General features: G+C 42.2%; 1 protein-coding gene across 13 annotated transcripts in view; it reads right to left on the bottom strand.

Annotated features, from left to right (window-relative positions):
* Nucleotides 1-24,848, bottom strand: part of JAK1 (Janus kinase 1) — a 153,025-nt gene that overhangs the window by 56,990 nt on the left and 71,187 nt on the right. For 10 of the 13 annotated variants that reach the window (XM_061633325.1, XM_061633328.1, XM_061633326.1 and 7 more), the window contains 2 exons: nt 17,918-18,061; nt 16,677-16,763 (listed from right to left, as the gene is read on the bottom strand). Coding sequence is in view for 2 of the 13 variants with exons in the window: in XM_061633321.1 (XP_061489305.1) it covers nt 11,067-11,105 (39 nt within the window). In the remaining 11 variants the exon portion in view is untranslated. The other 3 variants (XM_061633335.1, XM_061633322.1, XM_061633321.1) reach the window with 3 other exon arrangements.

Below are 24,848 nucleotides of genomic sequence, written 5' to 3' on the forward strand. Positions count from 1 at the left end.
ACCAGTTACCAAGACCTGAAAACCACCTTCCCATAGTGCCTCTGTTTTGTCAGGACTCAGCTTCAGTCTACTGACTCAATCCGGGAGGTAAGAAATGGGATCCTGTGCAAATTTGCTGAGAATGGTTTGATCATTTGCATGCTTATTGAGTTCAGTGGGGTTCACTCCCCTGCAATCATGCTTAGGATAGGTGAAACTGACCACAGGGGATGGGGAGTAGAGGAGGAGGAGGAGGGAGGGGAGGACGGGCAGAGGGGAGAAGGGAGATGGGAGCAGGAGGGGAGAAGAACATGCATGTTTAATGAGTTCAGGGGGATTTACTCCCGTGCAATCATGCTTACGATAGGTAAAACTGACCTGGGGGGGGAAGGAGGTAGGATTAGAGTGGGCAGGGGAGGAGGAAGAAGGAAGAGGGGAGAGGAGGAGGAAGAGAGAGAAGGGAAGGAGGGGAAAGGCAGGTCTGATAATTTGCATGCTTATTGCATTCAATGGGATTTACTCCTATGCAATCATGGTTAGGATAGGTAAAACTGACCATGGGGGAGGAGGAGGGGGAAGGGGAAGGAGTGGATTGGAGAGGGGCAAAGGAAGGGGGAGGGGAGGGTATGTTTGATCATTTGCATGCTTATAGAGTTCAATGGTATTTATTCCCGTGCAATCATGCTTAAGATAGGTAAAACTGACCATGGGGAGGAGGAAAGGGAGGGGGACGAGGGAGAGGGGGATGGGGATTGGGAGGGAGGGACAAAGGAAGGGGGAGGGAAGGGACAAGAGGGAGAGGATAGGAGGGTAGAGAAGGAAAGGTAAACAGTATTTAGAGGTGGGTTCACCATTGCCTTCCTCTGAGGCTGAGAGGCAGTGACTGGCCCAAGGTCACCCAGTGAGCTTCATAGCTGTGTGGGGATTCGAACCCTGGTCTCCCAGGTTGTAGTCCAACACTGACCCGGGGGAGGGGCAAGGAGGGGAGGAGATTGGGTGGGTGAGCACCGGGCAGAGGGGAAGCCCCTTTCATTTCTAAAAGGAAAACATTGTGAACAGTATCATTGCTTTTCAGCATTTTCCCCACCTTTTTTTTCTACAGCAGGCACATGTAGCCTCTCACCCAAAATTTAAATCAAAGCTGTTCCTGGCCACATCCACGTCAGGCCTTTATTTCTCTTTAGAAAGTCATGGCTTCTCTCAAAGAATCCTGGGATGTGTAGCTAGTGAAGGGTGCTGAGAGTTGCTAGGAGACGCCCTGTTCCCCTCACAGACCTTCAATTAGAGTGGCTGACTGTTAAACTAGTCTGGCCACTGGAGCTCTGTCAGTAGAATAGGAGTCTCCTCTCAGCACCCTTCACAAACTACACTTCCCAGGATTCTTTGGGGGAAGCCATGACTGTCTCAAGTGAAATCAAAGTCTGGTGTGGGTGTGGCCCCGATTAGGCAAGCCAAGCAGCTGTGAGACTGGCTTTTAGAACACTGACAGTTGGTTCTTAGTTAGCATGCCCGACATTATCATTGAGTTGCAGCCAAACTTTCTTAAATTAAAAACCAGCCAGGCATTTTTTTAACTTTTAAACTGCAGAAAATGAAGGTCAGAAGATGAGGCAAGGTCAGTATTAGGATTACAGGTACTCTGTGAATATGGCTGATTTTTAATGAATTTCAACAGATTATGAGAACTCTGACAGAAAAAAGTCCAAAAGGGCTCAGGGTTTTTTTCCACTCTTTTCAGACTTTGAACTCTCTATTCTCTCTGGCTTTTTTGTGTATCACCATGAAAATTTAGTATACATGTATAATAAAGACGTATCTATAATTTATACACATTCTGAAGGTATGTACTTAATGTTTAGTTAAATTTCTTATCATAGCGGTTCATCTCCAGTCAGAAATTATGCAACTGCATAGCGCTATATAACCAAACTAAATTATGTATTTTGCACAACAAGGTATGGCCTCCACTGGATCCTTCCTGAGTAACCTCCAAAAATGACTTCTGTGCACCAACCATCCAAAGTGCTGGATCTCATAACCCCCAGGATTCAATTCAATTTAACCTACCTCCTGCAAAAAGGAGAATAGCAGCTGTATTATACATGTAGACCAGAGGTTGCACATGTGGAGCCCATAGATACACATGCATCCACAGAGTGCCACCCCCACACCCTTCCTCAATGAATTAAGATAAAAATATGCATTCTAATGTAGCCAATAGAATTGGTTGCTGTGTGTGTGATAGCCATAACCGTTTTCCATTTGCAAAAATGTCCACGTCGCAAAAAAGGTTGAGGATCCCTGTAGGTTTATCTTCCTTACAGTACAATTAATTGCTGGAAGAGACAAATTAGGAGGGACAACATCCTGGTTAACACAAGTCTGAGTGAACTTTTCAAATACAGACAGACAGCAAGCACATTTTATTTACTCCTGGTACCCTACGAATTTGACCTTTTCCTAAAAGTGAATGAAAATATTTTACATATTAATATCCTATTGAAGTGCAACAAACCCCAGCAGCAACTAATTGGAGTAAGTCATTTCAGTTTCAGGAGAGCAAAATTCCTGAACAGAATTACCTTGAGTAGAGAAACTACCACATGTCACATAATTTTCACAATTTATCCTAACATATACATGACATTTGGTATGCAACCTTGTATTTTCATTTCCACTTGTCATAGCATAGTACAGGTGAGCAACAAGTGAAATCTGAAGTAGCTCCATCGTTGGCAGCACAACCAGGGGCTCATTTTATGATCTGTTGTGATACCTAGCACAATATACCAATAATAAAAGACAGCCAGAGCATCCAATAGGTATCAAGAAAACATTGCTTTATCCAGACTGCTCTCAGAATTTATTCAGTCACAGATATAGTACAAAAGGGTCCAATATGTTCAGTGCTTGTTTGAAAGAGCACTTTACTGATCAGATATTAAAGTATAATAATAAAATAATAAAATTTTATTTGTGAGTCGCCTATCTGGCCGAATTAACGGCCACTCTAGGCGACGTACATGTACATGATAAAATACAATAAAAACCAATGAAAACCACCAACAATAATTAATATACCAATATTAAAAGCAACCCATCCCAGAGATCCCATAGGCCTGCCTGAACAGCCAGGTCTTCAAGGCCCGGCGGAAACCTATCAGGGAAGGGGCATGGCGAAGGTCAAAAGGAAGGGAATTCCAGAGGGTGGGGGCCACAATCAAAAATGTCCGCTCTCTGGTCCGCACCAGCCTCGCTATCTTAACTGGTGGGACCGAGAGAAGGTCTTGCGTGGCTGATCTTGTCAGGCGGCATAATTGGTGATGCTGGAGGCGCTCCTTCAGATAAACTGGGCCGAAACCGTATAGGGCTTTGAAGGTCAATACCAACACCATGAATTGGGCCCGGTAAACAACTGGTAACCAGTGTAGATCTACTAACACCGGAGTGATATGATCACGGCGACGGCTGTTCTTAATTAAGCGTGCCGCCACATTCTGTATCAGTTATAATTTCCGGACCGTTTTCAAGGGTAACCCCACGTAGAGCGCATTACAGTATTCTAAGCGAGAGGAGACCAGGGCATGTATCACCCGTGGGAGCAGATAGGCAGGAAGGTAGGGTTGCAGTCTCCTTATCAGATGTAATTGATACCAAGCTGCCCAGCTGACTGCCGAGATCTGAGCCTCCATGGACAGCTGGGAGTCAAGAATGACCCCGAGGCTGCGGACCTGGTCTTTTAGGGGCAATTTTACCCCAATGAACACCAGGTCTATGTCCCCCAGCCTGCCCCTGTCTCCCACAAGCAACACCTCGGTCTTGTCGGGATTTAGCTTCAGCCTATTCCTTCCCATCCATCCACTTACGGATTCCAGGCACTTGCAAATGGTATCCACAGCCAACTCTGGTGAGGACTTAGAGCTGAGTGTCATCCGCATATTGGTGACACCGCAGCCCGAATCTCCTGATGATGGCCCCCAGCGGCTTTACATAGATGTTGAATAGCATGGGGGAGAGGATAGAACCCTGTGGCACTCCACAATTGAGAGGCCAAGGGTCTAAAACCTCATCCCCTAAAGCCACCCGTTGGTGCCTTTCTGGGAGATAGGAACGGAACCACCGTAAAACAGTGCCCCCTATTCCTAATCCCTCCAAGCGATCTAAAAGGATACCGTGGTCAACGGTATCGAAAGCCGCTGAGAGATCCAGGAGGACGAGGAAGGTGGATTCTCCCCTATCCAGCACCCTCCTCATATAATCCACCAGGGCGACCAAGGCTGTTTCAGTTCCATATTCAGTCCTGAAGCCCGATTGGAATGGATCTAGATAATCTGCTTCATCCAAGTGTGTTTGTAACTGTTTGGCCACCACTCGTTCAATCACCTTGCCCAGGAATGGTAAATTAGAGACTGGGCGGAAGTTATTCAACTCTTGGGGATCCAAGGAGGGCTTTTTCAAGATGGGCTTTATGACTGCCTCCTTGAAGGCCAATGGCATTGCACCCTCTTCCAAGGATGCATTTACTATTGCCTCGATCCCTCCGCTCAGTCTCTCTTTGCAGCTCATAATGAGCCACGAGGGGCAAGGATCCAACAAGCAGGTGGCTGGCTTCACAGTAGAAAGCACCTTGTCCACTTCCTCAGAGGGGACAGGCTGAAACCGATCCCAGCATACCGGAATTCAATTGGCCGTCTCTGGCTCACTTCCTGTATCCACGGCGCACGGAATCATGCTCTTCAGGCGCTCAATTTTATCGGCAAAGTGTTTAGCAAATATGTCACAGGAGGCTTTAGAATGCTCCATGGGTTCCTGAACAACTGGACCGACCAGCTTTCGGACCACTTGGAACAACCTCCTGGGACAACACTCTGGAGACGCAATAGAGGCAGCAAAGAATTCCTTCTTTGTTGCCCCTGTTACCACCTGGTAGGCAGCTATTGCTGCTCTAACCAGTGTCCGATCGTCTTCAGAGCGCGATTTCCGCCACCGGCGCTCTAGTCGTCTCACCTCTATATAGTTTTAAGACATGTATTTGACCAACTTTAGTTTTATGTAAAAAATATTCGATTTAACTATAGAACATAAGCCTTAATACAGCACTACAATTACAGTGGTTTTATCCTGGTTTGTTAAAATAACTATAATTTAAACCAGCAATGGAGAACCTCAGGCCCTCTGGATGTTGTTGGACATTGACCCCAGTAGTCAGGCAAGGCCAATAGTCAGGCACGAAGCAGTTGCAATCCAGCAACATCTGGAGATCCACAGGTTCCCAACCCCAGATTTCCAAACCTCCAGTCACACTTCCTGGAATGCTTTTGGAGTGACACAACAGTGTTGAGTTGTCCTGAAGCTCTTCAAGGAAGTGTAGGCACATGGAATAGGCAGAGAGGGGCTTGCACCACTCTCAGTGGCACAAGACCCTTCTTTTAAAGATAAAAAGAAATAAATTTATCAGATAGCTGAGAGTTATATTTAAGACTGAGGTGCTACTCGTGGGAGACAAGGGAAGGCTGGGAGATGTTGACCTGGTGTTCGACGGGGTGAAATTGCCCCTGAAGGACCAGGTCCGCAGCCTTGGGGTTGTTCTTGATTCCAAGCTGTCCACGGAGGCTCAGATTTCGGCAGTGAGCCAGGCAGTTTGGTATCAATTACACCTCATTCGTAGACTGCAGCCCTACCTTCCTGCTCATCAGCTCCCACTGGTGGTACATGCCCTGGTCACCTCTCGGTTGGATTACTGTAATGCGCTCTACGTGGGGTTACCCTTGAAAACGGTCCGGAAATTACAACTTATACAAAATGCTGCGGCTCGACTACTTACAAACTGTCGCCGCCGGGAACACATCACCCCAGTGTTGTTCAACCTACACTGGCTCCCAGTTATTTTCCGGGCCCAATTCAAGGTGTTGGTATTAACCTTTAAATCCCTATACGGTCTCAGCCCAGTTTATCTGATGGAGCGCCTCCAGCGCCACCAACCATGCCGCCCAACAAGATCAGCCACACAGGACCTTCTCTCAATCCCGCCAACTAAAACAGCTAGGTTGGCGGGGACAAGAGAGAGGGCATTTTCAGTGGCGGCCCCCACTCTCTGGAACTCCCTCCCATATGACCTTCGACATGCCCCTTCCCTGAATGTATTCCACCAAGCTTTGAAGACCTGGCTCTTCAGACAGGCCTTTGGGACTTACAGGGAGGGTTAAATTTTTACGACCAATAGCCTACTACTCTGTACTGGAACTGTTTTATTGTTTTATTGTTATATTGTATTTTATGATGTATTTTATTATGATGTAATGTATTGTTGTTAAATTGTACGTCGCCTAGAGTGGCCATTGGCCAGATAGGCGACCCACAAATTAAATTATTATTATTATTATTAGGTAAATGGCAGCCCCTGGCCTTCTCTGAAGATTTCACCAAGGGAAGGAGAATAGCCCCTAAAACCTGGAAGTGCTTTTAGAGTAGATGCCAAGATTTTCTGTTGGGCAGATGACTCCAAGATAACCTGCTCTCAAGTCATTTGGAGCTTTAAATCGATGTAAGAAATTGTCAGGCAGTGTAGATGAGCCAACATTAGAGCAATATGACTGCATCTTTGAGCCCTAGAAAGCAATCTGAACCAAGTGAAGTTCTCAGTCTGTCCCTAAGTCCCATTTAGTAAGAACTGTCGTTTCCTGGCCTGAAAATATAGGCAGGGATAACTGCCAAACTTGCCTTTCTCAAAGAGCTGGAACAAGTTGACAAGAGGTTCTCGCAGCAGAATATCCAAGGAGAATATGTCAAAGAATGCCCCCAGATTTCACACCCAATCCTTTCTCTGGCTCATCTTGATTAAGTTTCAGCCTGTTCATCACTCATTCACTTCTGAACTGATGCCAGACATTGATTTGCAATTGCTGCTGCCTCCCTAGAAATGCAAACTGAAAGTGAGGGGCAGAGCTGAGTGTCATCCACACACTGGTGATACATCAGCCCTAAACTTCAGAAGATTTCTCCCAGCAGTTTTACTGGATCAGCCTTCCCCAACCAGGTGCCAACCACATGTTGATGGATTACAACTCCCATCAGCCTTAGCCAGCATAATCAATGGTCAGGGGCTATAGGAGTTGTAGTCCAAACATGTGGAAGGCACCAGACTGCGGAAAAGTGATTTAGATTTGAAGAGAAGATGGAATCCTGCAGCACCCAGTCTAAAAACTACTTGTTTTAACCTATGGTCTCTCAGGACCATTGTCTTTTTCACTCTGATGTTTGTTTACTGCATTTATACAGTATATAAGCATTTTTACACTGCTGAATATTTAAGAGCCTCTACACAGTATACAGAAACACAACATAAAAATAAACTAGTATCATAAAAAGAGAGATACAGCATAAAAACCAGTAACACAATATATTAATAATAGGGTCCAATCTTATGGGGTATTCTCTTCAGGAAACACAGGAGTCAGAACCACTCAAATTCAGCAGATATCTTCTAAACTTAAGGTACATCTCTAGACCAGTATTCTATGATCCATTTTATTTTGTTTAAGTTTTGCTTCTCATCATCCTGCTAGTTTTCATCAGTTTCTTTTATACTATGACTTCCCTTTTGAATTGTGAGCTTTGGTTCATTTTTCTCCCCACAGACACTCACCAATATAGAAATCCCAAACAGCTAGTGGAATTCTGGGTACAAGTATAGCCTCACACAAGCACATATATAATAGGATGCAATTCAGAAAAAGACCTATGAACAGAAGCATTTGGGGTACATGTGTACTCAGTGCATCTTCTTCTGCTTGCCTCACCAGTACAAATGTTATTTCAAGTATCCAATGAAGCAGCTTATTTTTTAGCTAACAAAGTAGTAATATGGATATGAGGTGGGAGTGGTAATACCTTCACGTTAATGGATAGCCAATTACTAATAGAGATTCTAGTGTAGAAGGTCCAGTTAATACCAACTGGTGTATTACATAGAAGAAAAATGCATGCACAGTCCTGAGAAGGCTGAACTGCTATAAAAATGCACAGAAGCTAAGCTAATATAGGGTTTCACATTTCACATGTAGCCATATTCTGGTCTACCACTGTAAAATTGTTCATTACCTTGTGCTCCTCTTAAAACATGACCCAAACTCTTAAGACAGAATATTTTATATACAGTCTTTCACACACAAATTCACATAATGTAGACCAAGGTCCAGCAGACACACAATACCAGAGATCTACTGAATCTCCTGCATTGTTATAACATCCACAACAGCTTCAACGAGAGAGGTGCTATTTCCTGTACCCATTAAAGGTAAAGAAATGCATAGCCTTTCTCCATATGCTGGCAAAGTGAATTCACTTATGCCCACACTGCATTTCATATATTAAAATTAACAGTCATTTTTCAACTGGTGAAAGATTACAGACACTTTAATAATTGGCAATTCACAAGACATTATAACAACCATCTAAAACATTAAACACAAAAAGTACTTTTACAGCAAATTCCAAGTAAATATGCACAGGACTTAGAGGTAGATATGTATAGAACTATGATCTTGGTAATTAACAACTCTAATAATTGTCAAGTAATTCAATTTAAAAAGAAAGAGCCTGATTTCTTATCCCATGAATCTTATTGTAAACTGATTTAGAATCTTTATCCACCTCACCTCCAAAATTTAGGGATGGATAAGAATATTTTAAATACACAATAGCCAACACAAAACATAATATAGTTCCTTTTTAACTCCTCTTCCCTGTACCTGGCAAGCCAAACATTCTGATTAGACTGGAGCCCCTAATCCTATATATACACAAACATAACTACATACTCAGGAAGAAGTCCTATTGCTCAGTGGGACTTACAAACATAATCCTATGAAAGTTTACTCAGTAGTATCTTAAATGCCAAGTTACATGCATATTGTTATTATTTATTACCCACCCTTCACCCAAATATCCCAGGGCAGGTTACAACAATTTAAAAATATGACTTTAAAACAATTTTAAAACAACCTAATACATGGAAATTAAAAGCCAATATCAGGTATTTTTAAAATGATAATAGTGAAGCCACAAAAACAATCATGGATGAACTTAAATCCAGCATGAAGTGGCACTACCCAACTTTGCAGGTTTGCAGCTTGGGGATACAGTGTTGGTATCCAACATTGTCAGTGGAGGCTTAGATAGCCTCTGTGGCTAGGAATGTCTTTTTGCAGCTCCAGCTTGTTCACCAGCTTCAACCCCTTTCGGACAGAGATGAATTGGCCACAGTACTCCATGCTCTGGTAACTTCCAGACTGGATTACTGCAATGTCCTCTACGTGGGGCTGCCCTTGAAGATGACTTGCAAACTTCAACTGGTCCAAAATGCAGCAGGCAGATTACTGGCTGGGGTTCCCCTTAGATCTCATATAACCCATTTTAAAACATTGGTTGCCAGTTTGTTTCCAGGCCCAATTCAAGTTGCTCACACTAGCATTTAAAGCTTTAAATGACTAAGGTCCCAATACCCGGAAGACTACCTCCTTCCCTACAGACCCCCTTGGATGTTGAGATCTGCAGAGGGGGTCCATTTGGTAGTTCCACCACCCTCAGACGTTCAGGAGTGGTGGCCTGGGAGAGGGAATTCTCTGTAGTGGCCCCTAAGTTGTGGAACTCCCTCCCCACTGAGGTGTGCCTGGCAACTTCACTGTACAGCTTTAGGCTAATACTGAAGACACACTTCTTTATCTTGGCCTTTGATACTCAAGACATGTATTTTTAGGACCCATGCTATTTTGGGATTTTAGGTTGTTTTAAAATGGTTTTAATGTCGTATTTTAAAATTGTTGTAACACGCCTTGGGACCTCTGGGTGAAGGGCAGGTAATAAAGGATGAAGATGATTATAACTTCATCTGTAGGTGTTGCTGTTCATATTGACAGAGAAGAGGCATCTCTGCACATGTGGGTCTGTCAAAATGTAACTGTCAACATTACAGACATTAACATTGTAACAACTGGTTATATCACCCTAAAGAGCTGGAATAGTTCCACCATAAACCCTAACAGTTTGTTTCAATCTGTTTTGGTCACATAAAACAATTCTATTTTTATCTAATATCAGCATTAATTAACATCCATACATATTTCATCTGATGCACAATGTTTTACACAAATTTAGCATGTATGCAATAATGTCCCATGTTCTATACTTATATTATTACCATTTACAGTCTGAAGACTAAGATATATAAATACAACACTGCAGATTGAGTCCACCCTAGATAAGTTTTCCAAATCTAGAATTTTGCCTACTATTACATAGCTGATTTTTCTGTACTGCAGAGAACAGCTTCTACACAAATTGTGCCTGTATCTGTTCCTCTTTCCTCCCCACCCCATTTGTCCTAGAACGGCAGCTTCCTTTCTCTCCTCGCTCCCCCCAGCAAACACATAACTGTAAACAGGGAACTTCCTAAATGTGACAGCTTTCTTCAGAAGCCATTTCATCCATGATTCAAGATTATTATTAGTCCTTATCTTTGAATTGTACAGCAAACAAAATGCAATGACTTTACAAGTTATATTCCTCTGGCTTTAAAGGAATGATCATCTTTCAACAGGGTCATTTATGCAATTTGGATACCTACAAGAATTTAACACTCACTCTTTAAAAAAAAAGTCTTTAAAACCAAGCTGTGTGTAGAACACACACCACCCCTGGTGCGATTTTAAACAGGATGTCAGCCACAGCCACTTCTGGTCGGGCTTTTTGTAACTTAAGTGCAACGACAATTTGTACACTTGAACTGACTTGGTACACACAAGGGAAGGAAGCGGCTTTATTTCCTCCCTTTTTCTGCTAAACTCTGATCTAGCACACATCCCCAGAACCAAGTTGATCAAACACCTGGCCTTTCCTTCCCCCATATCTTATCCTGAGGTGCAGGGGGGGGGGGAAGAGGATCAGCCAACGTTCGTTCTTGGCTTCTGAAGGAACATAGGAAGCTGTCTTCTAATTAGTCAGTCCGTTGGTCCATCTAGCTCAGTGATGTCTACACTGACTGGCAGCAGCTCTCCAGTGTTTCAGACAGGGGCCTTTGCCAATCCTACCTGGAGGAAGCCAAGGTTTGAACCTGCGACTTTCTTCATGCAAAGCAGATGCACTACGAGAGAACCAAAGGCATTGCCCAAATTGCCAGAGGAAGGAAAGATTAAAATATTCCCTTTTCCAAAATAATCCAGCCTAACCTAGCCTCCCCCTTCTGCCACTCTCCCTCCTCCCTTAAAAAGGCACTGTCAGGGAAGGGCTTTGGGACAGAAAGTCCAGGAGCTCACTCAGCGGAAAGAGGAGAGCCTCCAAATTCAGTAGGGCTGGCCTGCCACAGTTTTAAGTAAGGAACATAACACAAGACACCATCTGAAAGTGTGCTTCCACCCCCCAGTAGCGCCATTAAACCCCAGCGTCTAAGGCGAACCACCCGACGGAAGAAGAGTGCCCATTTTTTGTCCTCCGCCCTCGACGCCCCCACACTCACCGCCTCCATGGACGCCTCGCGGGGAGAAACGGCTTCAGTCCAACCCGCTTTCACTCCTTGTCCCGCATACTTTCCTCTCCAACTTCAGTCAAAGCGTGGGGGGGGGGGTCGCGGCTGAGGCGAGTGAGAGAAAGGGGGAACAGGGACTTTCCAGCCGCTGGCTCTGACCCAGAACTGGAGTAAACCCAGCTCCAGATCCGCTTCCACCCACGCAGGATGCTGACGAACCCGCCGGCCTCTCACCCCCAACCAAAGCGCCACCCGAACCCCTTCGCTCCTCTTGCCAAAACCTGTCTGAGGAAGACGCCAGTTCTACTGAGCCAGTACGCATGCGCCGGGGATTACCTGGCGCATGCGCACTAAATACGATAAACTTTACTCCGCCTTCGCTACACTTTCGTACATCCAGCTCTTGTTTTTGAAGTGACGTATCGTTCCGCAAAAGGGGTGTATGTGCGTGGCGTTGTCACCAGAGTTCTTCTTTTCCCCCTTCATCTTCTGGTGGCAGACTACTACGATAGTGGGGAACTGCAATGTCTATTATCACCATTTAATGTTATCTTTAATATTTATGGTCCTCGGCTACACAATCACTATGTAAGTTGTAGTCATACAGCGTCTTTTTGTATAGATGGAGACTATTTGTTTTATTTACATTCACCCTTCAAATGCAAGGTGGTATACATAAAGGTTCGCGGGAGTCTCGCACGTCCGAACAGCGACCTGCCACCCAGATTTGAACAATTTGAGCAAGGTGGCTCTAACATAGCAAGCGTCCTCAAACTAGACCCTTATAGAAACAACGAATTTGAAGACAAAAGGTTGTGTGCAGCCCAATTCATTGGACGATTATTAGCTAAAATAGCAAGTATATATAGGATTCCAGCTGTAGTACAACTCCCTGCTAAAAATGCGGAACCACCCAGCCACCAAAGAGTAACTGAGCTAACCGGATCACAAAGTCCCTGCAGAACAAATATCTATGTAACACATAGCAAGTTATTTTGGACTTCCAAAAGCCTCAAGTGGGCCAGTCATTAGCCATCTCAGCTGCAAAAAATATTAGTTGCCACAAAATGAGTTTAACCTCTTAGCCTCAACCAAAAAGTGGAAATTGCCAGTGCATAGATAACAGAATGTATAACAAAATGCATGAATGTGAAAATCACAAGAAGGCAGAAAACACAAATCTTGTTGATGAATCATAGTTTCCTTGTATTCTGTGGGAATAGATATAATTATGGACATATAAACTCAATAATTTCTCTGCTGAGTAAATTCCTTTTGTGAAACTGTTCCTTTTGCAAAACCCTGTACAGGATTTAATATTTAAAAGAAAAAAGGTAAGGGCAATGGTTTGCATGCATGTGACACACAGGTGCATGTGCATGCATGCACACACAGCATTTTAGGCATTATAGATAAGTGGAAACAACCTAACTCATTTAATTATTTCTTTCATATTAGGAAAATGCATCATGAGATTTAAGTTCCCCTTGTTTCTTGCTAAATCCCCAATCCTCCTTAACTTGTGGAAAAGTATAACTTTCCCTTTGACCATGATATGATTGTCTCTATCAAATATTTGACTTATGATACACCTGAATGTAAGAACATGTATATATAAACTCTGACTCCTGTGCAAAAGGTGAGGCAAAGAATAGAAAAGAAGTCAAATACAAGATTTAAAGGCCCACCTTGCCCCACATATCCCTGTCCAGCAACTGCAGTCCTCATGTGATGGACTGCTGAGTGCCACATGCCCCAGAGGGCCAAACATTTGGGGAGAAGAGCCAAGCACTGAAATTGTAGATAGCTCTTATGAGGTATTGACATTAAATGTTATAAATTCAATGTAATCAAAATTAGTTATTTGTTGGATTGTTATGTTTTGAAATGATTTTGTATTTGATTGTTATTGATGGAGTGGTTTGCATTTTTGTTCTCTTGTGAGCTGCCTTGAGCATGTTTATATAGAAAAGCGGCATATAAATTTATATAATAATAATAACTGCAATACTGCACACAGAGTGCTTAAAGCCCTTTAATTTCAATGGCATTTAGCCTGCAGTCCTATTACCTATGTACTTGGGAGTATGTCAGTTGTATTTACTTCTGAGTACACATTATAGTACTGTTAAGCAACCTTACTGTGTGCAGTTTATTGGGAATACAGTGAGCAACTAGTGATTGTTCTGCTTTATTACTAACTGCTTACATATCTTAAATAGTTAGCATGTTCGCCTACTGTTACATATCACCACTTTGTTATTCGGAAAATGCAGCTTGTGCAAAATGCAGCAGCCAGATTGGTAACAAGGGACCAGACGGTTCAAACATATAAAACCAATTCTGGCCTGCTTGCGTTGGCTGCCTGTATGTTTCCGAGCTCAATTCAAGGTGCTGGTTTTAACCTATAAAGCCTTACACGGCTTGGGACCACAATACCTGATGGAACGCCTCTCCTGATACGAATCCACCCATACACTACGCTCAACATCTAAGGCCCTCCTCCGGGTGCCTACTCAGAGGGAAGCTTGGAGGGTGGCAACAAGGGAGAGGGCCTTCTCATTGGTGGTCCCCAAATTATGGAATGATCTTTCTGAAGAGGTGTGCCTGGTGCCATCACTGTTATCTTTTTGGCGCCAGGTCAAGACTTTCCTCTTCTCCCAGGCATTTTAGCATGTGTTTTTTAATTGTTTTAAATTTTTTAAATTGTGTTTTAAATTGTTTTTAAAAGATGTGTTTTAAATTTGTATGTTTGTTTTTGATGTTTTTAGTTGCTGTAAACCACCCAGAGAGCTTCGGCTATGGGGCGGTATACAAATACAATAAATAAATAAATATTCATTCATTGGCAATCACTCGTGGCCGAGTAAGATTGTCTTCCAAGATCAGGTCTTTAACAGTGGGTCTGTAAGTGACTGTGGAGGCCAATTCTGGATCCACACAGCCTCCCACAGTGAGGACATAGGTTTCCAGATGGATTTGCTTGGAAGACGCCTGTGTATGAATTTGTTTTATGTGGGGAGATTGGCACATGACGATCAACACACAATCTTGACAGAAAAAGGCTTTGATCCAATGGCGTGGGATACCATGACAATTGGAAGTCTTTTATCTGCTGCATCCTTCATCCATCTTCACAGCCATTGTAATGTACACATTGTTATCCTCTGCCTGTTCTGCCGTTGAGGACTTTCTTGGATCGTTCTTTGTCTGGTTTCTCTCCCTTGACCTTACCGCCATGGGTGACCCTGCTGGGAGTACATGACTCCCAGCGGCATCGCTCTCAGGGTTCATTGGAACATGCAAGCCCACTCACCACTACAAGGTGACGAACCAGCGAGGGGTCCTTTGTTATATGGGTGAGTTAAAGATTTGTAAAGATTCTTATCAATGTGGCATATCTTGAGAAATTATCTAATAATCCTAGGCCCAGTGTAGTTAATAGAACTGTTCCAAAATCAATCATCATTTGAGTGGCAAAAAACTAGAAAGCAGATCTAGAATAGACAACCCTAGAGGTTAACTGACTAAAAACGAATTGCTCATAATTTCATCATCCTGTCAACTGAGATAGTTGTAGACTCTTCAACAAATATGGAGGCACATTTTTTAAGAAGAGATTTCAAGCAGCAAAATATCAAAATTCTTTATGTCTAGAAGTAAATCCTGCTCAATTTAATGGGGTTTACTCCCAGGTAAGTGGGATTAGGATTATATACTTAATTAGCTGAAGGTTCCCAAAGAAATGAGAGAGAACAATATAAAGGTATAATGAGATAATATTAGATTATATTACACACAAAAAGTGATGCAGCATCTACCTATCACTTCATGCAGAAGTCACTCAAAAGCAAAATGCAAAAAGAAGATTAATATTGCCAGGTAAAAAATTTAAGCATTGATGCACACTGTAAGAAATTTATGGAGTACCATACTGCTTTCAGAAGTGATACATCTCATACTGGATGCACTAAAATGAACCCAATTTAGCCAGCTCACATGCAGCCAAATGTGCAACTAAATTATGGAGTAATATGGATTGCACAAGCCAGTCTATATTTTTATGTATTTATATATTTTTAATATTTATGTTCTGCTTTTCCACCTAGCAGTGGGTCCCAAAGGATAATGAACTGAGAGGCTAGAGTAAAATAAAGAATGGATGTTGAGGGAGTTACGGATGGGGCTGATCTCACCAAAAACATTGTCACCAAATTACAGATGAGAGCTAACCTTTTGCTGCCTCCTATCTCTATCCCTGTCCAACAATAATCCCAGTCTACAGATCCAGAGCAAGGGTCATTTTGTGTTTCAATCACAAGACTGAATTTGGTTCCTGGTTCCAAGCTCCTCATTGAACAAACAGCAGAGAAGATGCAGCTAATGGTTATTTTTTTTGTTTCAGATGTTACACTGTCTAACATCTTAACTGTGAAAGCAAAGGGAGGGAGGGAGGGAGAGAGAGAGAGATCTGGGAGAGGGAGATTTGCTGGAGATGGAAGAAGGGGAAAACTGAGCAGCAGCCAGCTACAAGAAGCAGGGAAATTGTTTAGCAGTGTTGGATGGCCTCCTTTTCCTGCACACGACTGGCAGAAACTTGACAGATGCAAAATGGAATAAAAGACCTTTTACAAACCAAAGACAGCAACCATTATGGTGAATGTGCAGGAGAGGATTAGGAATGTTACCTAGTCCTGCCCAGGCCTAGGTTCAGGCCTTGAGAGTGGTTTAGGAATCCTGTAATTCCCTGATTTCAGCCTCCACCATCCTGGTGCCCTCCAGGTGTTTGCTGGACTGCAAATCCCATTGTCCCTGACTATTGACGATGCTGGCTGGGGTTCAGGGGAGTCGGTCCAACAATATCTGAAGGGCACCAAATTGGGGCAGGCTGCTCTATACCAGGGGTTGCCAGCTTGTTTGGACCAGAGGGAACGTTTCAAATTTTAAGACAGGGCTGGGCACCGTCACTAAATGGCTGTCATGGGGATGTGACATAACACAAAATTAGTGAGTAGTCATGGTGAAGCTTTTCCTAGAATTGTATTTCCATACAAGAAAAGGCTTGACCTGTTGAATTTCTGCCAGCTACCCTGCACCTGTCAAAGGCAGAAGAACCCTGTTTTTCCCCAGTGCAACCCTAGACCAAAGCCTAGACTGTCATCAGGAACCCACTTACCTGGAACCAAGTCCCATTAAACACAAGGAGACTTCCTTCTGAGTAGAATTCCTGGCTTTAGATCCTGCAGACATGGCCAACATTTGCCTTTTGGAGATAAGAGGATTATTTCACGTTCACCCACACTTATTGTATAGTCGTATTTACAGAAGATAACTTCTAGGCACTACCTGATCTCATGGGGACCCAGCACAGGAAAGATGCATCCTAGTTGCTATGGAAAAGGACTGGCAAACTAGGGTGGAAAAGACAGAAGCAGGAAAAATGCACTAAAAGTGAGGGGAAAGAAGTAGCTCTTTAGGACCCAGGGGTTGCTATTGCCTGATGTTCAAACAACTCACTTATCAATCACAGCTCTGACTTCACTCATTGGCTAATAACACTGAGGGGCAGGAGCAGCCAGGCAGGTGCATTTTACAGAAATCACTTACAAGGGTGCCTGCAAGTTTTGCTCCATCACTTTCTTTGCAGAAGGGCTGGAGATTTTTTTTTTAAATGAAAGCTCAGATTCTAGGGGCACAACTGAAAGCCTTGGTTTGGCAACCCCTGCCCTAGTCATCCATTGACAGACATGCTAAACCTGACTAATCCACTGTCTGCATCTTGAAGGACAGCCTAGCAAAGCAAACGTGAACCTGCTGTATACCTGTCAAATTGTTCTCTTGCCTTCCTCGTTTTTTGACCTAGGTTACATAGCCCTCAAGAGTCGTCTAATATTTGCTAAAAAGAAAGGTTCAGTCAGTTTCATAGGGCTAGTTATGCAGGATGCGTGTTTATTGCTAGTAACCCCTCAGATTTGGGGAAATGTGTGTATTTGTCTGTCTCAGCATTTTGGCTTTACCAGCTAGCCAGCGCTGGTGCATCACTTACAAGCTCTTTGTTCCGCCGGAGTGTGACTGAAAAGTCGGCCGGATCGCTTCTCTCTTGCTGTTAAACACAGCAAACAAGTGAAGCCTGATAGCAATGAAAACTCAAGGGAAGGAAACTCGATGCATCCTAGGACCCAGCAGTCACAGCAACCCAATGAGGAAGGGGGTGGAGTTTTACAGCTCCCAGTGCTACGTATACAGAGACACGTAACTGCCGGGAAGTGGAAGGTGGGTGGGAACGGCTGGGGGAGGAATGCGCTTTACCGAAAATGGAATCCTCTTGGCTGGGTTCGGATATAATATACTGGAATTCCCATCAAGTATCGATTTGGTTTTGAGATGAATAGATCAGGTTTCATGCGTGCTACTAACTTTCTTCCTCCTTTTGAGTCTTTTGCTCTTTTTCAGCAGCGTGATAGAAGATCAATCCACTGCTACTGGTGACCTTTCACGAAGACCTAAGCCTGCCGTATTCTCGCCACGGCGGGGGAGGGGAAGCATTACTCATGGCTCTTCCTGGAAAAAAAAAGGTTATAGCAATAATTATGCAGGAAAGAACTTCTACGATAAGACCCAGAATTGCAGTCTTATTTATTTAATTATTTCAGAAAGAGTTTCAAAAAGAATTATTTCAGAAAGAGTGTGGAATCGGTGCTGCTAGTGCACGGAAGGTTTTTTCAGGTGTCCACACAACATCTTCCTCAAAATGCCAGTCGATTCTTCTTTTTCTTTCTTTTTTCTTTACATTGAATCCAGATTTTTTCCTACTGCGGAAAATAGAAACAACCCATTATATATCTGCAGCCACTGCAGATGTGGGAGCTCATTATCACAATTTTTTTGAGGGGGGGAGACTGGTTTGCTTGGTGTAGTGATTTAGAGGCCACCCACTGAATAGCACACCACTAGCCATTTTGGTTCTGGCAGCCCAAACAGTATGAGCGCGCCTCTTTTAATCAATTGTGCTTCCTAAAGGCAAACTGCACTTTCAACAACCAGGTTAGGAGGAGCTGCTCTCTCAAGATTTTTACACAGTTCATGTAAGAGGTTACCTCAGAGACTGTAATTGCAGTATGTTCATTAGGCTTTTATATTGTTAATTTTCACTCTTGCACAAGACCATAGTATATTTTCTTCCACCACCCCCCACAAATAAATTGAAATAGATATTGCTCCTGCCCCCCCAAAAAGTGCAAGCCTCCATTTAGCCCATTGTGAAACATAACTATGGGTGGCAACATTTGCTCGTGCACATTTCCTGGATTTTCCTGATACAAGCTGGATTTTTTTTAAGGTGATTGTGCATAGGTACAGAAATATCTGTGCACATGCCTAGAACAGAACAAGGCAGTGGAAGGCAGGGGAGGGAAGGGCGGGAAGGAAAACCCACTCCAGATACATTCTGTCAAGCTTCCACTGATGTGGATAGCAAATGGTGGGCTATCCATGATTAGAAAAAATGGGAATATGTGAAAACTAACATGTAAAACATGCACACACAAAAAATAATATCTGAACAATCTGTTTTCTGTTTAAGTCCTCCATCTGGTAGCATCTTGCCTAAACATGCATCACTTTTAAGCAGAAACCAAAATGAAAACCATAATAAAATGTTCTCACATTTCAATGAAAAACAGGTCTGAAAACAGAATGGATTTAATATAACAATACAAGAATTTTGGGGTGATTGCACACCAATCCCTGCTGCAACCCAGGGAAAGCTGATTTTCATTGTACATAAAGTGAACTTCTCTCACTCGCTGTACTTTATAACCTGTCTTGGAATCATAAATCTCTAGTTTTATGACATGAGTGGATTTAGGCTGTGTACTTATCTAGGAATAAAACCCATTGAATACAATAAGACTTCTCAGCATGGACAGGATTATACTTCATATTTTTTTAAAAAAAATCTTTGGTTCATACATTTATATATTGTTTGTCTTGAACTTCATTTTTATTCCACTTTTTCCTATGGAATTCAAGGCAACATATCTGGCAGTCTCCTCTTCAGGCACCGATAAGATCCATACTCGTTCAGCTCCACAAGATTGCTATAGTACGGTCCCAATATGTACATTATGGCAGAACATTATGGTAAAGGAATTCAACAAAAGCCTAATATCTGTCACATAACTTTCCAGCTGACACCCATAGCCAGCCTTCCCTCCTTCAAAATACAGTGAGAACCATAGCAGAATCCAAAGGCAGAAGTTTAAGTACCTGTGATTAGTGTAAGACTTTCTAATCTAACAGTTCTGGGGTCTTGATGGAACTGAATGTTTTTCCATGATTCAAGCCTTTCCAGTCACACTTTCCTCCATAATAAGAAAGGCAGCTATAAGATTTGCACTTTGACTAAGTACACTCTTGAGTTTGGTCCAAATATGTGTTTTCCAGCACACAGTAATTAAAGCTGGAAATAGCATTAGCTACAGTGAACCCTGAAGGTATGTAAAAAAGTGCTAAACAGAAAATTGACTTCTGACAAAATCTGGGCTAGAAAGGTTGCATACTAAGGTACAATGAGATGAAATCTCTGTAAGCTCTTGCTCAAGAGATACCTATTACAACAATGTCTGGAGATGGGTAGCATAGTCCTGAAGACAAAGTGTTAGCTTCTGCGGTACAAACGGCAAAAATCGACAGAGTCCTGGGCACCTTAGGAACATAGGAAGCTGCCATAATACTGAGTCAGGCCACTGGTCCATCTAGCTCAGTATTGATAGAAGCTCTCCAGGGTTTCAGGCAGGAGTCTCAGCCTGACCTGCAGAAGCCAGGGATTGAACCTGTGACCTACATGCAAAGCAGATGTTCTACCACTTAGCTACAGCCCTTTCCCTTAAAGACTAAAATTCATCCATTCATCAGATGCTCGGGATAACACCATGAAGTGGACTGTCATCCATGATCGCTTATGCTGGAATAAATTTGTTAGTCTTTAAGGTGCCATGAGACTCTTTTTACTGCAACAGACTAACATGGCTAATCTGCTACCCAGCGACAAGGATGTCCCTTTGCCATCAAACTCCGTTACTAGAGGGGAAATGCTTTCCTGGTTCTCATAAGTAAGACTGCTCACTTATTAAAATCTTTCTCAGAGGTCTTTCACCATTTGAGGTAAATTGAGTGTTGACACCTGCAAAGGGCCTTTCCTGTTTTGGCATCCCAGCTTTGAAATGCTCTCTTAGGGAGACTTGCCTAGCCTCAAGTATGGTCTGCAGTTGCAGAACTGCTTTTGATCTTTGATAGAACCACTGAAGAGACTATTATAGAACATTACATAAATGGTTGGTTTTCTGCTATAGATTTGTGTAATATTACAGATTGGATGTGTCTTGAGGGGTGGCATTTGCAATACAATTTGAAGAATGAGGGAAGTTTGTCACTGAGGTTTAATTCCATTGCAATAATCTTGCACACTGATGTTCAGAGGAAGTTTTTGTTTGAAGCTTTGGATTATTTGTATATTCCATTTGAAATAAAATTTGAGCCAGAGGCTTCATGGGTTATAACACATATACTCTTAGCCACAATGCTGCTTTAGATCTTGGAGATATGAAGAAAAAGGTAGATGTTCCACATATTTCTCAAATATGAAAAAAAGGGATAGACTTTCATTTCCCACCTTCCTTTTTTTAAAAAAAACAGGAATGGGTGGGGTGGAGGAGATACACTGTTTATAAAAAATCATAATTCAGGCTGTCACAAATCAAATAGCATCTTCGGTGCACACTGTGTCAAACTCATGATGTTATGCAGTTTGGAAAGCTTTTTTTTTTAATCATTTTTCAAATCAGAATGAGTAGTTCTTACCATAAAAAGCTGTAAATCACTGGGGTCATCAGATAAGGACACATTGGGCCTCTGGCTTAAATGTGATTTTAATACAATTATTGTACCCTTCTATAAGAAAGGCTCTCTTCTAGACCCAGCTAATTATAGGCCAATAAGTTTGCTTAATATAATAAGCAAACTATATACAAGTTATCTTCATAAAAAATTATTACATTGGATAAATCAAAATGAAATTTTGGCCCCAGAACAAGCCGGGTTTCGTCTAGGACGTTCAACTCTTGATCATGCCCTTGTTTTGCAACACTTGGTAACCAAGTATAGTTGCAAAAAGAGGAGTCATGTATGCGGCCTTTATCGATCTCAAATCGGCATTCGATTTGATATCAAGAACAAGATTATGGGTGAAATTGTCAGACTTGAATATAGATAGGCGCCAACTATTACTCATACAGGGCCTTTATGATAACACATATTTGCAAATTCGTTGTGATAATAAGGGGCATTTAACAAATCCAATTCCTACATTTAAAGGACTAAAGCAAGGCTGTATATTGGCGCCCCTATTGTTTAATATTTATATTAATGCAGTAGTAGAAAGCCTTGCCGCTATTCCCTCTCATCCTCCGAAATTGGCTGGCTCTTCGAGATTCTGTCTCCTTTATGCTGATGATATAGTTCTCCTATCCCTAACATCGATTGGATTGAAAAGACTCCTGAAGGCATTTGCTTCTTTTTGTTTGAAGGAAGAACTTGTAATAAACTATGAGAAAACAAAGGTCCTTGTATTTACAAGGAGAAGAATACACCATGTTTGGAGAATTAATAATTATTGTATAGATCAGGTTAAAACCTTTAGATACTTAGGAATCGTTTTTCAATCAGTTGGTTCCCAGCAAATGCACTTTAAATATTCAATGCTAAATGCAAAGCGAACAACTAAGGCTTTACTATCATTTTTTTATAACAAGGGAGGCCAACTTGTCTCACCCATTATAAAAGTTTTTGTAGCAAAAGTTATTCCACAACTACTTTATGGTGCTCAACTATTCATAAGCGAGAATATTTCAAGCTTAGAATCCATTCAGAATTCATTTCTTAGAGCTATCCTTGGAGTACCCACCTGTGTGCCTAGCTTTATATTGAGGTTAGAAGTTGGCCTTCAGTCTATTGAATCTCTTGCTTGGAAAATGAAAATATTACTGTGGCTGAAATTGTTATTCAATCCGAATGGATTGGCCCCGCATGGTTTATTAGATTCCTTTCATTCCCTTTGGGTTAAATCTGTTCTTGATAAAGTATCTAAATTAGGATTTTCTCTTTCCACTATTTTACACATGGGCCTAGATTTAGCAAGTACAGCAATTAAACAGTGTATTAGTGACAATGATTTTCAACATCATTTAATGCAAATTAAAAACCAAAGACATAATTCTAAGTTTTGTACTTTAATGACTTATTTATCGACTTTGGAATTACCCAAATATAGGAGAGCCTTTACGCTAGTTAGGTTAAATATACTTCCCTCTGCTTTGTTAATGGGTAGATATAACAAAATACCTTATTCCGAAAGACTATGCCCATGCGGAGTTGATGAGATTGAGACCAATGAACATGTCCTTTTTCGTTGTTCTTTTTATTATGAATTAAGACAGCAAATACTTGTGCCCATTTTAAAGTCAATACCTGATAGATCAGAAAGATTTTATATAGATTACTTGCTAGGGGACTTTTCTCCCAAGGTTACTCTTGCAGTTGCCAAATATACAACTGCTGCAATTCATTGGAGAAAGTTATGTGTGACGTGATAGTCCATTAAGTGTTCTTTTTAAAGAAATATTTTTAAACATTTTAAAAATTCAATCTCTGTATATCAAACTCTGTGTAGTTTGATTTTTCTTGGTTGTTGTTATTTTATGTGTAGCTGGTCTTTTGACTGTAATAATAAAGATTTAATTTGATATTAATGTAATTAGAATTTGTCACTGACTTGTAACAGATTTCTCTGACCTAACGTTCAACAGTCTTGTCTACATCAAAGGAAATTATGTCATTGAAGTTGTGTCTCTAGAAAGGTGCTGTAAGTTGATGCTTGGTCTTTAATTCCAAGATTTAGTCAGATGATTGTTGGCTTTCCCCAAAAAGCTGAGGGGAATTTTTAAAAGAATGCTGCTTGTGAAGTGTGTGTACCTCACATTTGCCTCTAACAAACAGGCTTGCACATTTCTGTATTGTTGAAAAACCTGTTTGAACCTAGGAGGCAATGGGTGTATACTTCATATAAAAGAAAGCTGTGGGTGGTATTCAATGCTAGACCTATTGAAGTTAATGGACATGATTAACTTGGTTCACTAATTTCAGTTGATCTACTCTGAGTAGGACTTAGTTGAATACAACCCAATGTCTTTCTCAAACTCTTTTTAGCACCTTTAAACTTTTACCAGTCTGTTGCTTCTGTTAGCTGTTCCACTGAATCAGGCTTTGAACCTATCTAGGAAATTATGTGTTTTTTTTAAAAAAACATTATTTTTCTCTCTTGAGGCGGACTTCACCTACTCTGACGTTTATTGATGCAATCAAGTAAGTTACATGTTGAACATATTAAAATCTATATGCTTTTATCTTAAAGGAAATGTTTTTAAGCATATGAGTTGCTTGAAGCAGGGCACCACAGCTCCTCTGCCCTCCTGGCTGCGGTGATGTTGCTGCTCAAAGGAACTAGGATGGGGCGGGGCAGGGCGGGGCAGGGTGAAGGAAGCACCAGGTTGGTGATGGCAGGAGGCACAAATGTGGGTGCCTCTGTGCCCAGCACCATGGCCAATCCACTACACCCCCATCCTTGCCACTGCCCCACCACACTCCATCTTGGTCTTAACAAGTGACACCACTGCTGCAGCCTGGAGCAACACCCCATCTTGCATATTGCAACTTCTTTTAAGAAAAAATGATAGGAACAAATGCACCTTAGAGGCAGGTATCCATGAACATGTGTGCTCGTGTGAGAAGGAGAGAGATTGCAGTGTAGGTAGTGTGCCAGCCAAACAGAAGTAGACAGATTACCTGTTGGCTGTCATAGGAAGAGACTTGCTGGATAGGCCAGAGACCCATATAGTTCAGCTTCCAGTGGCCATCAGATGCCCATGGGAAGTTCACAAGCAGATCCTGAATGCAACAGCATGCTACCCACTTTGGATTCCCGGCAACTGGTGTCCAGAACATACTGCCTCCAACAGTAGAGGCAGAACTGAGGATAACCATCCTCAGTCATCTGCCAAAGCCCTCACCTTAGTAGGGGACTGACTGCCAAAATCCCATAACCAAATGATCTCCGCCATGCCCCCTCTATGATGAGCTTCCACCGGACCTTGAAGACTTGGTTCTTCAGGCAGGCTTTTGGGGTGGGTTAGGTTTTATTATTATTGTTGAGATTTTTAATGTTTTAATGTATTTGTATGTTTTTATTTTGTACATCGCCCAGAGTGGCTGGACAGCCAGCCACATGGGCGAC

This window comes from Rhineura floridana, chromosome 6 (genome assembly GCF_030035675.1).
Source record: "Rhineura floridana isolate rRhiFlo1 chromosome 6, rRhiFlo1.hap2, whole genome shotgun sequence".
Taxonomy (NCBI): Eukaryota; Metazoa; Chordata; class Lepidosauria; order Squamata; family Rhineuridae; genus Rhineura; species Rhineura floridana.